Below are 12,366 nucleotides of genomic sequence, written 5' to 3'. Positions count from 1 at the left end.
GCCAAAAATAAACACTTTCGCGACGTTTTTGACCGTGTAAACTTTTGAAAATTGTCCATTTTAGCTTCCGAGTGTCACCTGGAAGCTAATAATCCTATTATTGCTAGAAAATTCTACCAAATTTTACTTGATGTCTACAATTTCCGAGACTTTATTTATTTCCCGAGAAATAAATGAAGCCCTAGTTCGCTTAGCCTGCGAACGCAGACGTATTTCCGGCTGTCGGTTGTCTCCGCCGAAAATAACGTCTGCGAACCCGAGCCAGGAAACGATTTCTGTGACGTAGGAATTTTAAGCCAATCACAGTTTAGGTCAAGTAGCCCCAGAACTACTGTGCGAGGTATTCGCTGCGAGGAGCGCTCTAGTTTCATTCTATCATGGAAACTGATTGGCCAAAGAGAAACAAAAGTCATTACGTCACAGAAATCGTTTCCTGGCTCGGGTTCGCAGACGTTATTTTCGGCGGAGACAAGCGACAGCCGGAAATACGTCCGCGTTCGCAGGCTATAGCTCGCTTGGATGTTTGGTTGGTTGGCTGAACGTTCACTTTCTTGTTTACTCATTCATTCGTTGGTCTGTTTCTTTCGCGGTGTTTCATTCCTGGAAATACATTGATATTTTAAAGACACATTACGAGCTGAAAATTCATTCGCATTAAGTATTTAAACACATTCTCACCAGTTTCAAAGAAAGGCTAGTAGTAGATCAGCACGACACTGGCAAACGAACACGGGGATCACTCAAGAAACGCTATTTTCTTGACAGTGGCTTGCACTATGTAGGCGCTTGCTTCAAAACCTTGAAAGGTCATTCCAACCACTTAACAGATAGCAGCTAGCGATCAAGTGGACCACATGACCAGCCGAAGAAGATGAAACAGCGACATAAGACTGTCTGGTACACCTGCACGAAAATGATGTCATGCGTTCATGTGAATGGGACACGGTTTATTACGTCACGTCGGATGTAAATGTTAAAATGCAGAAAGTACTAGAACACCTCATAAACAAACACTGAGAAATTTAAATAGAACTGGAAATTCAGGAAGGAAAACCTCCACCTGGGGCACTTGGTGTAGAACAGCCTGTTGCGACTTGTCAAAGCGATTCCTCAAATGGTCTGAAATTCATCAAGAAGATCAGCCACGTTCCTTATAAAACCATACCTGTCCAAACTCTAACAAATTGGCCATTTTGAATATGGGAGATACAATCAGCTGGAAATACGAGACGGGCAAATTACTGCCCCAATAATTTAATTTAATTTCAATTTAATTTCTAAAATATGCATAGTATGTAAACTTAGCTGAGAACCCGGAGAACTTGTTGGCTGTAAAGTTTAAAAAATGTTAACCCAGTGTCAATTATGTAGATTACAGGGAAAAGTTGAGAGCGGATTGCGTGAGTTCGTCAGCTTTGCCCCTTTGTTCAAAATGCCAGATTTTGGCCTTTGAAGGATAACACTGCTGTAGATTTTGCTATAGCTTATCAAACATAGATTATTCTGCCTATTTACGATAGGCTTTAGATTTGGACAGTTCGGGCCAATTGCCAAGATAAAAAGGTAACCGGAAATGCGTCATAGTATTGTGCGGTTGATATGACTCAAGTGTGACCCGATCATAAGTTGATAAGTTATAATTATGGGCTTGAAATATTAACTCAGTCCATGTCAGTTTCTGATCTAAGACGTTATCAGGAGTGTATTGTGTAAGAATGGAAACGCGCCTGTCTACAACCGCAAACCTTGAACTGCTATTTTGAGGTTATTTCCCTGGAATGAACAGAAATACAGCGAGGCGATCTGTATCAAGACGATATCACACGGAAAGGTTTGTAGCCAGAGGGTTCAGTTGTATTGAGAGTTGTTGAAGTAACAGCTAAAGTAGAGCTAAATTTGGCTGATGTATTCACGATATACATTATGTATGTACGAAATATATACATGCAGGCGAAATTAATAATGTCTGAACTGGTGTCAATTTTGATATCTGCTCTTCAGAGCGAACTGTTCGTTTGGATTTTACAGTATATATGTAATGAAAACGAGAATAGTGAATATGAATTTATAATAGTTACTGGATAAAATTGACATTGCCCACAATTTTAATAATAGTAAGTGCGGTGGCGGACCATTTATGAATTATTCTGAGCTTTTCAAAAGGAATCGGTTTAGCAAATCAATAACTTCCCAATGATTGCGTACCACAGTCACGGTGTCACGGCTCCCGTAAGATTTAATAATTACAAAGATTCTCATTTTAAATACGGACGTACGTGTCGGACACTGTTCCGAAAGAATGATCTAGAGTTAATCGGGGAGTCTACTTACTTGATAAATTTTCTCGTAATACTGGTAAGTTTGGCTAAGAATGTGTGTTCCATCATGGGGTAAGTGGGGAAATATTCATTGTGGAGTGGAACCTCTCCTTATGTCTTTATGTTTACTCGAAGACTGTGTCTTGCTACTGACAGTTGGCCTCAAGGAGACTATGACCTCTACTTCAGCCTAAAGACGCCTAGTTTGAGGAGACAGTCGATCTGGAATCATCCAGACATCTCGTTCACTTGGTCAAATGGAGAAAACAATTATTATTAAAGCTGTCTTTAATTATACGACAAGACACTCGGTCTACCGCCACGGGTGCCATAATTGATGTTGCTTTACATAAAAAATAAACATGATGTTAATTTTTGGTCTTTCTAAGAGAAGACTATCGTTTTTACCACATTTGTTGAGCGCTTGTTTGCTAATGTATTACAGCTCGATTCTTTCGACTGGGCTGTCTTTTTACAACAGTGTTTTTGCAAGGTTTGAATGTAAATCAAAGATGAAATTCGATAGGGTGCGCCTTGCTTCTATTCGAAGCGACAGCTGTTGACATTTTTTCAGTCTTTGTTTTGTTCCATTTTTAGTAATGACAACGATAATGTTCTTTGATATGTCAATTTTTTTTGCATTGTTGATGATGGCATCCAGAACTCCTAAGAGAACGACATTCTTGACAGACGCCACCGCGGCGCCACAAATAAGTAAGTTTGTTATCTTTAGCAGATACCATTGTCATGTAAATTGTTAGGGAATTCGCGTGGTGCTTAATTGGTGCTGGTCGTTTATCTGCAAATACTTTAACGCGTGGTTGGTTTCCATTGGTTGACGGCAGAACTATATTGGGCTCAATGGGTTTTTTTTCTGTCACATGATCCTCTGAACGCAACATTAATCAGCGCAGATATTTTATGTTGTTTCGTCAACGAGATGAATTCGAATTGTATGCACGTGATTACGTCGTCAAAGTGCCATCAACCTTAAGTAAAATGAACTTTAAATGTGGGTGCCTATTTACGTTAACAACCGACCTTTCTTTCACTTGTCTGTACTTTATATTCCTAAATCGTGCTTGCTCAGGGGATAGCTTTTTACTTGCCAAGGCATTTTGGCTGTCTTCCTTTGCATATTGCTTGTTCATCGTGGCATATGTTGGAAATCTTCAACAATTTTGCTGCTCTTTTATTTGTCCTAGCTATGTATAGGCAGTCAGTCCTTTTTAGTCTCATGACCTTATATGGTTTGCAACGACAGTGTTTTCGTTATTAAATCTTTAACAACTGATTAACTTTGTTGTTTGGGTCAAAAAAAATCGCAAATTTAGGAAGCCCGGGGAAAACGTATTGTGTGCACCATCCACTATACTGAATTGCGCGATGTATAAATGAAAACTAATGGTGACGCAGAACAAAAGGAAGCATTTTGCAACAAAGTAAGTAGTTGATATTGTGCCGTGCGGTTACAAAACCAAAGCTTATCAACACAATGCATGAAAAAGTTGAATAAATTAACATGTCAACCGAAATTACCATACAGACTGTGTTACCGACTTATTGTCAAGTAACGGCCAGCTGCGTTTTCCTCGTTATTTTAACCTATACTTAAGAGTCAGAGCGTTAGTATTGAAAGTAAACCAACAAAGGTGAGTGTCGTTTTGGGATACAGGTTTTCCTAAAATCTGTGTGTTCTTCATAAACTGATTTTAAGATGCATGAATTTGCCCGTATGTCAATGTTGGTCACAGTCCAGTGACTAGTTGTATATTCGTATCGACTAATGAACTTGCTGAGAAGGAATTTCTTTTAGCTACTTATGAACAGCAACTTATAAAAAAAACAGTTAGAGCCTGTGAGACCAAGGAAGCTTTAGGAAGATGTACCTCTTTTAGATGAGGCTGTAAAGTTTTACAAAGCGAGCAGAAACATAAAAGATGTCAATAAACTACGCATGTCGTGTATTCACATCGTTAGTGTCAGTGACATTGCACGCTATGGGTAAAATGGACAGCATTTCGTTCCAGAGACCGCTGTTTTGCCTGAGCGATCCTGAGCAGTAAATGTTTTCTTATGTTTGGCGTGTGTCAGTGATTATGCGTTCCTGAGTTGGTGAGCATTCAGACGGGTACACGGCCCACTGTGAGAACAGACATGCGTATGTCGCTCAGAACTCTAGTTGTTAACGTTTTTCAATAAAAATTTAGGTTCTCATAACCACAGATCTAAACATCAGTTGCCCAAGTTGTTCCATACTGGCTCGTCTAGTCTCTCAAACGCGCGGCAATGGAAAGAGTTATGCAAATATAATGGGAGCCTTTTTTACGTAAACACGAATAGAGTGCAATATCTTACAGGAAGCTGGCACCAAGCGCTAGACAAGTGTGAGATACTTAAATTTCTTCCTTATACAGCATTTCCTTTATATTTCATATATTGGGTTCTTGAGTTTATTTTCGTTTAAGACAGGTGCGATTCAGCTGTCCATGTTTTAGGGCATAAACCACTGACAGTAGCTATGGTTATCAATTTGCCAATTCAATTCAAATCCTTTGTTTTGATTGTGACGTTTGGTTCCTGTTTTCGTCAACTCATACGTGGCAGTTGTAGCAGATTACAGCTCAGTTGCAAAATTCTCTGTCGATACGCTGGCCTGCCGTACGAGTCACGGTCTTCAGCTGAAATGAAAAGTATGTTAACCATTTCATGTAACATTGAATGTTATCAATTTTTGTTACTAACAAAAGACTCATTTTTACAGTTCACTGCATGATAATAAATGCAAATGAAGGCAGTTTTATCAAGCCAAAGGTAACTTGTAGCAAATGACAATCTAAATAGACTACCAAGTGGATTGCTCCTCATTGCCTGTTGAACCAAATATCGTCAAATTGGTCATATCACCTAGGCTACAGACTTTATGGCTTCTGGCGCCATATTTGTTCGGAGCAAACCCAACAAACACACTTATTAGGGAAAAGAAATGTCATTATGGCCTACCTCAAAATTTTTAAATTGGGTATAAAAAGTTCACCTTTTTGAGAACAAGAGTAACAATTTTGCGTATTTAAATTACCAGAATTTTACGTGTAGTTATAATCTGTTTCGGGAGTGTTTTTGTCGTTGAAAAACCGGTTCACAAACAGGCTAACATTACACGGTCGGCTGAGTAAGGCCGACAAGGAATCTAACGATTTGAATTATTTTGTTGCGCCTTCGAGCCGAGGCTCTCTGAAATCTAAACTGAACTTCTGATAACTGGCTTACAGTTCTGGAGAATAAATAAACATAACCACTGCTTTTCTACAATGTTTGGTTTCGAGTAAACAGATAACCTACTATCTTTTTCGTTCCACCTGTCGTCTGCAAATGTTTCTTTAGAGAGTGCGTACGTGTGCTACTTCATTAATAGTTAAATAAATTAGGAAATAGTAAGCATTAAAATGTAAGAAAACAAAGCAAGATAGCCTACCGTTTGTGAAACTCGTCTTGTGATGATGTAGAGTGTGTATGTGAACTTCTTCAATTCATTAATAAAATAAATTAGGAAATAGTAGGCTTAAAAGCGTGTGCAAATAAACAATGTAAGGTTCTCTAGACCTCACTATCAATAAGTTGGTATAGTGCATGGATGTAGCGCATGTATGTAGTGTGCGTGATGTAATAAACTGTATTAATGCAATGAAAAGGAAAAAAGTGTTAAATAAGAGTATCGGAAAAATGAATAAAAACAGAAACAAACAAATCGATTTCACCGTTAAAGCAAACACCAGATAGGAAAACAGTGTCGGTACATTTTGATTGCAGTGGCACAAATTTGAATTTTCTCGCTTTAATTTGTTCTTAACTGTTGCAGATGATGCAAATTCACGCCTGTTAAAGGATATACTGATCATACTGGAAGAGAATTGTGGGGCAAAATGAACGTCACTCCGGAAGTTCTAAGCCGTTTAAGGCGACTTGCGTCTTCTGTTGCTAAGAGAAACGTTGCTCAAAGAAAGGGCGGGTCTGAAAAGAACGGGGAGACAAACACAGAAAAATTAGAAAGAAGCACAAAGCCGAGTAAGGAAAACGAAGCGAATTCTGGCAGCGGAAGCTCGACAGGTAACACATAACATAAAATGTATTAATTTGAAAATGCGTAAAGGCAGCACCCACTTAGCTGTACTATTAGCGTCGAAATTTCAAAGCTGGTGCTTTGCATATTAAAGTGGTTTTCAATAGCAGATTTACACGATAGCGTCAATAGGCTACTTTCGAAATATTAAAATTCAGCTTGAGAGCGAGGCCTAAAGGACACAAACAAAAGAAATTGAATGAGCCTGTTTGTTCATTTCTTTTATATGCGTTCTCTAGACATCACTATCAAGCTGAATTTTAATATATCGAAAGTAGCCTATTGACTACAACTACCAGAATTCATTTCATATTTTCTTTATTATTTAAATTTTGAGGCCCCAGTGGGGTTTATATAACAATTGCCCTAATTAACATAAGAAACAGAAAAAGAGAAGGATTCTGGTAGTTGTAGTCAAATGACGCCATCGTGCAAATCACCTATGGAGTGTCGTAAAACCAAAACCAAAGAAATCACTCTGGCCAATTACGAGGGACCCAGACACTCCATTGAACGAATCAAAACTCCAAGCAAATACATGAAACCAACGTGAAGCTCGGGAAAACGTGTGGGAGTGTATTATGGTTTGTTTTGGTTTTACTGTATTTACAATACGTATTTGTTTTCGACAGTCAAGTGAAAACCGCTCCAATCAGTTTTCATGTGCAGATCATCTTAAGATGTTTTATGCACTCCTCAAAGTGCCTCTTTCCACCCAGGTGTATAAATGGGTACCGGCGAACTTAGTGCTGAGGGTAATCCTGCGATGGACTAGCATTCCACCCAGGGGACAGTAGAAATACTCCTAGTCGCTTCATGCTAAAGAAACCGGGATAAGCTCCGTCGTGATTGGCCACTAGGCTCGTGCGCAGACTTAACCTTCACCTCAAAGTTTATTCAAACCGAGAGAAACGTTCAAACATGGAGTAAGAAAAACAATCAAACGATGACGGACCTTTCCAGAGTGTTGAGGACTCGCATTTTAATTTAACCTCGGAGTACCGTGCCACTTTCATTTCGATATGAATTAAGCGCCCGACAACGTCAGGGAAGATACGCTGTAGTTAAGTGTATTTACGGTTTAACCTAGATCCAGCTGATTATTCTTGAATTCTTTCGTTAGTGTTTACGCCTTGCTTCAGGATTAATTGGCATGGCGCATGAACAGTTCAAAACCCTTAAAACCCGTAATTCTAACTTATGTGTTACTAAAATGACTTTCGTTTGAACGTCGTTGTAGATACGAATGGAGCATCGAGAGTGCTGTCAACACAAAATGAAACTGAAAACAATGTGACAACAGTAAGAAAGAGCGAAACAGTGAAAGAGAGAGAAATAAGGATGGATATTGACGTCTTTCGTCAGGTTTGGTCTTACGAATGCTGAAATGAAGTGCTTTGTCTCATTGACACCTCATACTGAAATAATACATGCAACTGTTTGCGTTTGGGATTACTTTCAGACTGTGAACCTGGAATCATAAACATTCAAAGGTGTTATATTTTTTTTTGTATAGATGCTCAAAGAAGTGATCGTTAAGCGAACCTTTGAAATGGAAAAGAGGTTAATGGAAGATGTAAAAGCTTTGGAAAAACAGGTCCTTGCTTTGGAAGAGGAAAAGAAGACGTTGCAATGGGACGCGAAACGACTTCAACTAGCTTTGCAGGAAATCTCTTCAGAACATGAAAAGGTGTGCCACCAGTGACAGTCAACTTTATTACATATTCTAAAAAAATCAGCAATGCTTGTCGTTTGCGTCGCGTTGTAGTGAAAATAATACTTTAACCTTGTTTGTCTTCACTGAACATGAATAATCGTTTCTATGATTGATGACGTTTATCTACATGCAATGTTAATTGTTTACAAATACGTTTTTTTCTCAATAGGAAAAGGTTCAGATGATTTCCTGTGGAACCCAAGTTGATATTGATGTGGTATAATCTTTATCGCTATCTTTCTTTGTTTTGTATTGAGGATTTGGTAATATTCTCCATTTCATTGTGCTTCCTGTGTTTTTTCCTGTTCACAAATTATTGCAAAACATTTGCAATTTCTCGCTGAATGCATTTGGGTATGTTGATCTCTATCGTTATGTTTTCCAGACCTTTGTAAGAAGTGGTAACTAATGAGACTTTTTACTTTTATTATTTTCATATTCTTTAGGTACAAGAACGGCCAGGGTCTCCTGAGATTGCTAAACAGTTGACGTACGTGTCTATGCCCAAGAAGACCATCTCTTCTAACCAGCTCGAAACGAGCAATGAGAATTTGAAAACAATTGGACAAATTAAGTGTAACGAACCGAGACAAATAGCTTCGGAATCAAGACCGCATCGCAAGGACCACAAAGAGGTCATAACAAGACAGAGCCCAGCCGCTACTTCGTACGATACCAGAAGGTCATTGGAGCAAGATGGCAGAGGACCACCAGCTTCTTCACCTTCTCAAGGACAAGGAAAAACGTCAGAAGTGCAAGAACTACTCATGCGCGAGAGCGAATCAGCCCACAGGCATTCACCTGAGGTTCGCATTGAAGCACCACGCCAATTGCAAGGGCAGATGACTCAACCCCCAGCAAGGCGTGAGATGTCTCCAAACCCTCAAACGCTCAAGCGACCATCTATCAGACTCACAAGTCAACAGACACAAGAGCTATCAGCTTCTGATCAAAACATAGCAGGTCATGCTCAAGGACAAACTTCACCACAGTCGCAGTGGATATCCTCGCAACCACAAGAATCCAGTAATCAGGTACAAATCACACAACCTACCCAAGCTGACGCTGTTTCTTCACATTCCTATGTTTTGGTAAGACGTGGTCCTCCCAATGTGTCACTTTTACCACCAAACAAACGTAAAAGGGTTGATACACGATCGGGTTCGGATGGTCTTCATGTGGTGTCCAGTAACAGCAATTACATTATGCATAACTTTAAGATACAAAAGAAACCCAGTGCTATAGACAGCCTACGGAAACGTCTTAAAGCATCTGCACCAGCCTCTGGACCGTCAAGAGGAAACCAAGCAGTGTACATGGTGAGCCCATCAAACCAGCAACCGGGGCCACAGTTGAATCAAGGTTCTTCAAACCTTCAGGCTACTGCCAATCCAACCCACATTTCGCTCAATCAGATGCCTGAGCCTCATCTTAATCAAGGTTCTTCAAATGTTCATGCTGCTGTCAATCCAACCCACATTCCACCCAACCAGATACCCCAGCCTCATTTGCATCAAGGTTCTTCAAACCTTCAACCCGTTTACAATCCAACCCGAAGTCTATCCAACCAGTCACCGGTACCTCATTTTACTCAAACTCCTTCAAACTGTCAACCCGTTGTCCAGCCAACACCAAAGTCATTCCATCCAATACCACGGACAAATTTGCATCAAGGCTCTGCAAACACCCAGCCCGTTGTTTATTCTGAACCTCAGTCACTCCACGGAGTAGCTAATGCTCCAAGCCACCCACTAGGACATCCTCACGGTCAGTTAGTTGAGAGGGTGTTTTATCCTTCAACTAGACAACGACGATCAAGCACTGAATATGGCCCAAGAGTCATGTCATCTCACCCTCACCAGCACGTGCAGCCAGCGCCTGCCAATGGTCAGCCTGTCGAACCTAATGGCACAGTATACGTTGTCAGAGAGTATCAGGTGTCACAACAGCAACAACAACAGCAACAACAACAACAAAAACAACGACAGCAACAGCAGCACCATCAACCGCAACCACAACAACAGCAACACCAACCACAACAACAACAACAGCAGCAGCAGCAGCAGCACCAACATCCGCAACACCAAAGAGGTCCAATCCAGATTACACATGCTCCTTCATCTCACAGAACTACACAATTTCAACATATTGCTCCGGCGCCTCCAGGTATCATAAGAAATCAACCTTGTCCGCCAGTTCAATCTCCTGGTATCTCTTCCACAGCGTCCCCATCAGGATTTCGTCCTGAGCCTAGTGCTGCACAAGATACGCGTGGTACTGCGAACCATTCGGATGTGAATGGTGCAAGAAACGACCATCCTGGGGTGCAGTTAAGGACGCCTCCAAAACCCTCAGCATCCATTGTGGTGGTTCAGGACGGTATTGTTCTCTCATGGAACATGACACTAGACGAGACAATGGCAAAAATTGATAATTATGAATTGTTTGCTTGTCAAGATGGCGCAGAAAGTACAACTCCACCAATTATGTGGAAAAAAATAGGTATTGTGAAAGCGCTGCCACTTCCTATGGCGTGTACGCTGTCACAGTTCTCTACTGGGAATAAGTATCATTTTGCCGTTAGAGCGGTAGATGACCAAGAACGAGCAGGCCCATTCAGTGATCCTTGTACAATTTCATTGACTTCATAACATGTTTTGGTCAAATTGTTTCTTTGATAATATTTATCCACAGTATTTCTGTACCCTAATTTTTATTTAGTTCTCCTAGGATGTGACTTATCCATCATTGCTTCGCTAGTACAATCCTGGGGATCTTGATTCCGATCCCCTTGCAAGAGAAATTGTGTTAACGTTGTAGCACGTTGTGGCGTTTCATGAAATAACCATGCCTTGATGACCAGAAGTCATACTTTCACGTCAAGAACTTTTCTGGGTTGAATATTTTCAAAGGTGGTACGTGCATCTCACCTCTTTCGCCCTCTTAACGCTTACGGTTAGATAAATGACTTACTTGTAAAACAAAGTAGAAACAAACAGCACCACATTAAAATAATGCTACATAGCTTCCAATTCAATCATTGCACTATAAAACATAATAAAACATTATATTAAAAAAATCATACCCATACTTAAAAATAAGCCACGTTACATGACTCGGAAGTCTCCTCTACTCGATTTATGAAGAGGGAGATTTAGATGGATTTAGATTACAATAAAAATGTCCCTTGTTCCTAAATGATGAACTTTTCCAGGGGACATCCATTTCACTTTAAGCAATGATGATAAGAATGACCAATCTACGTTTTTAAATGCAAAAAATATTAAAATCACTTTTGTATTGCAGAAAAGTAAAAATTTCATTGACCGCCCGCTGAGTTTATTAGTCTTTGTATTATTAGGGAGGTTGATTGAGAGGAAAAACACCACTTGTACTATATCATATTTTGTATTATTTTTATATTTATCTCATTTAATGGTGTAAATTATTATAGCTCGATATTTATGTTTTGTAGATGGAAATTGTAATCATTGACATTAATAAAATACTGAAAACCAAACTTTGACTTTAGTATGACTGTTTAATTTGTTCTTTAGAATTCAAAACTTAATTTTATCTCAAGGTAAACGGCCTGTCCGTGTACCAGTCCAGCTTAACAAAGAAAAAATGACAGTTTGCGCTTCTAAGACGCACTTGTAAGATGAATCTCGGCAATCAAAGTTCAGCTATTATTCTTTCCATGTTATTGAAAATGCAATTAATAAATCTCCTTATTAAAATCACCCAAGTGAGAATCATCATCTCTTGTTCCATTCGTCCGCGTTTGATATTTGATATTGAGATATTTGGTCTGTTTAAACTGAATGTGTAAGACGGTTTGGAGTCATAAATGTTGACAAACGTTTCGTTCTCAACAATACAGCCTTTCCTAAGGCTGAAAAACGTCTTCTATTGAAATAAATTCTGGCCATCATTTAATCTGATGATTTCCCTTCGATCAACATGATTTAAACAAATTTCTGAAACACCCTAGGAACGAAAAGAGATTTACTAAATATTACAGGATAAAAGTACTATAACATTTATCAGATGATTATTTTTTATTAAAACCTTATATAATTTCACTGCTGATTTAGCACACCTGCAAAATCTTCCATCACCCGGTTTAACCGACACCGTCAATGATCTTGATTTAAAACGCGATATACATCTGAGCAGGAAATGACGCCTTTGGAACCTATTATAAGCCA

General features: G+C 39.4%; 1 protein-coding gene across 6 annotated transcripts; it reads left to right on the top strand.

Annotated features, from left to right (window-relative positions):
* The first annotated feature begins 722 nt into the window (after positions 1–722).
* LOC145489743 (uncharacterized) lies at positions 723–11,923 on the top strand. 6 transcript variants are annotated; one of them, XM_081468782.1, is made up of 7 exons: positions 723–1,831; positions 2,980–3,032; positions 6,178–6,425; positions 7,679–7,803; positions 7,955–8,128; positions 8,325–8,372; positions 8,602–11,923. In XM_081468782.1, the coding sequence occupies exons 3-7, from the start codon at positions 6,242–6,244 to the stop codon at positions 10,804–10,806; spliced, it is 2,736 nt and encodes a 911-aa protein (XP_081324908.1). In that variant the 5' UTR covers positions 723–1,831; positions 2,980–3,032; positions 6,178–6,241; the 3' UTR covers positions 10,807–11,923. The 6 variants fall into 6 exon arrangements, with proteins under 6 accessions (XP_081324908.1, XP_081324903.1, XP_081324907.1 ...); XM_081468777.1 differs by adding an exon at positions 5,083–5,132 and having other exon boundaries at positions 723–5,011; XM_081468781.1 differs by lacking the exon at positions 2,980–3,032.
* The last annotated feature ends 443 nt before the right edge of the window (positions 11,924–12,366 follow it).

The sequence above is a fragment of the Orbicella franksi genome, chromosome 6 (assembly GCF_964199315.1).
Source record: "Orbicella franksi chromosome 6, jaOrbFran1.1, whole genome shotgun sequence".
Classification (NCBI taxonomy): Eukaryota; Metazoa; Cnidaria; class Anthozoa; order Scleractinia; family Merulinidae; genus Orbicella; species Orbicella franksi.
Note: the sequence above shows the minus strand (reverse complement) of the source record. Positions and strands in the feature narration are given on the sequence as shown.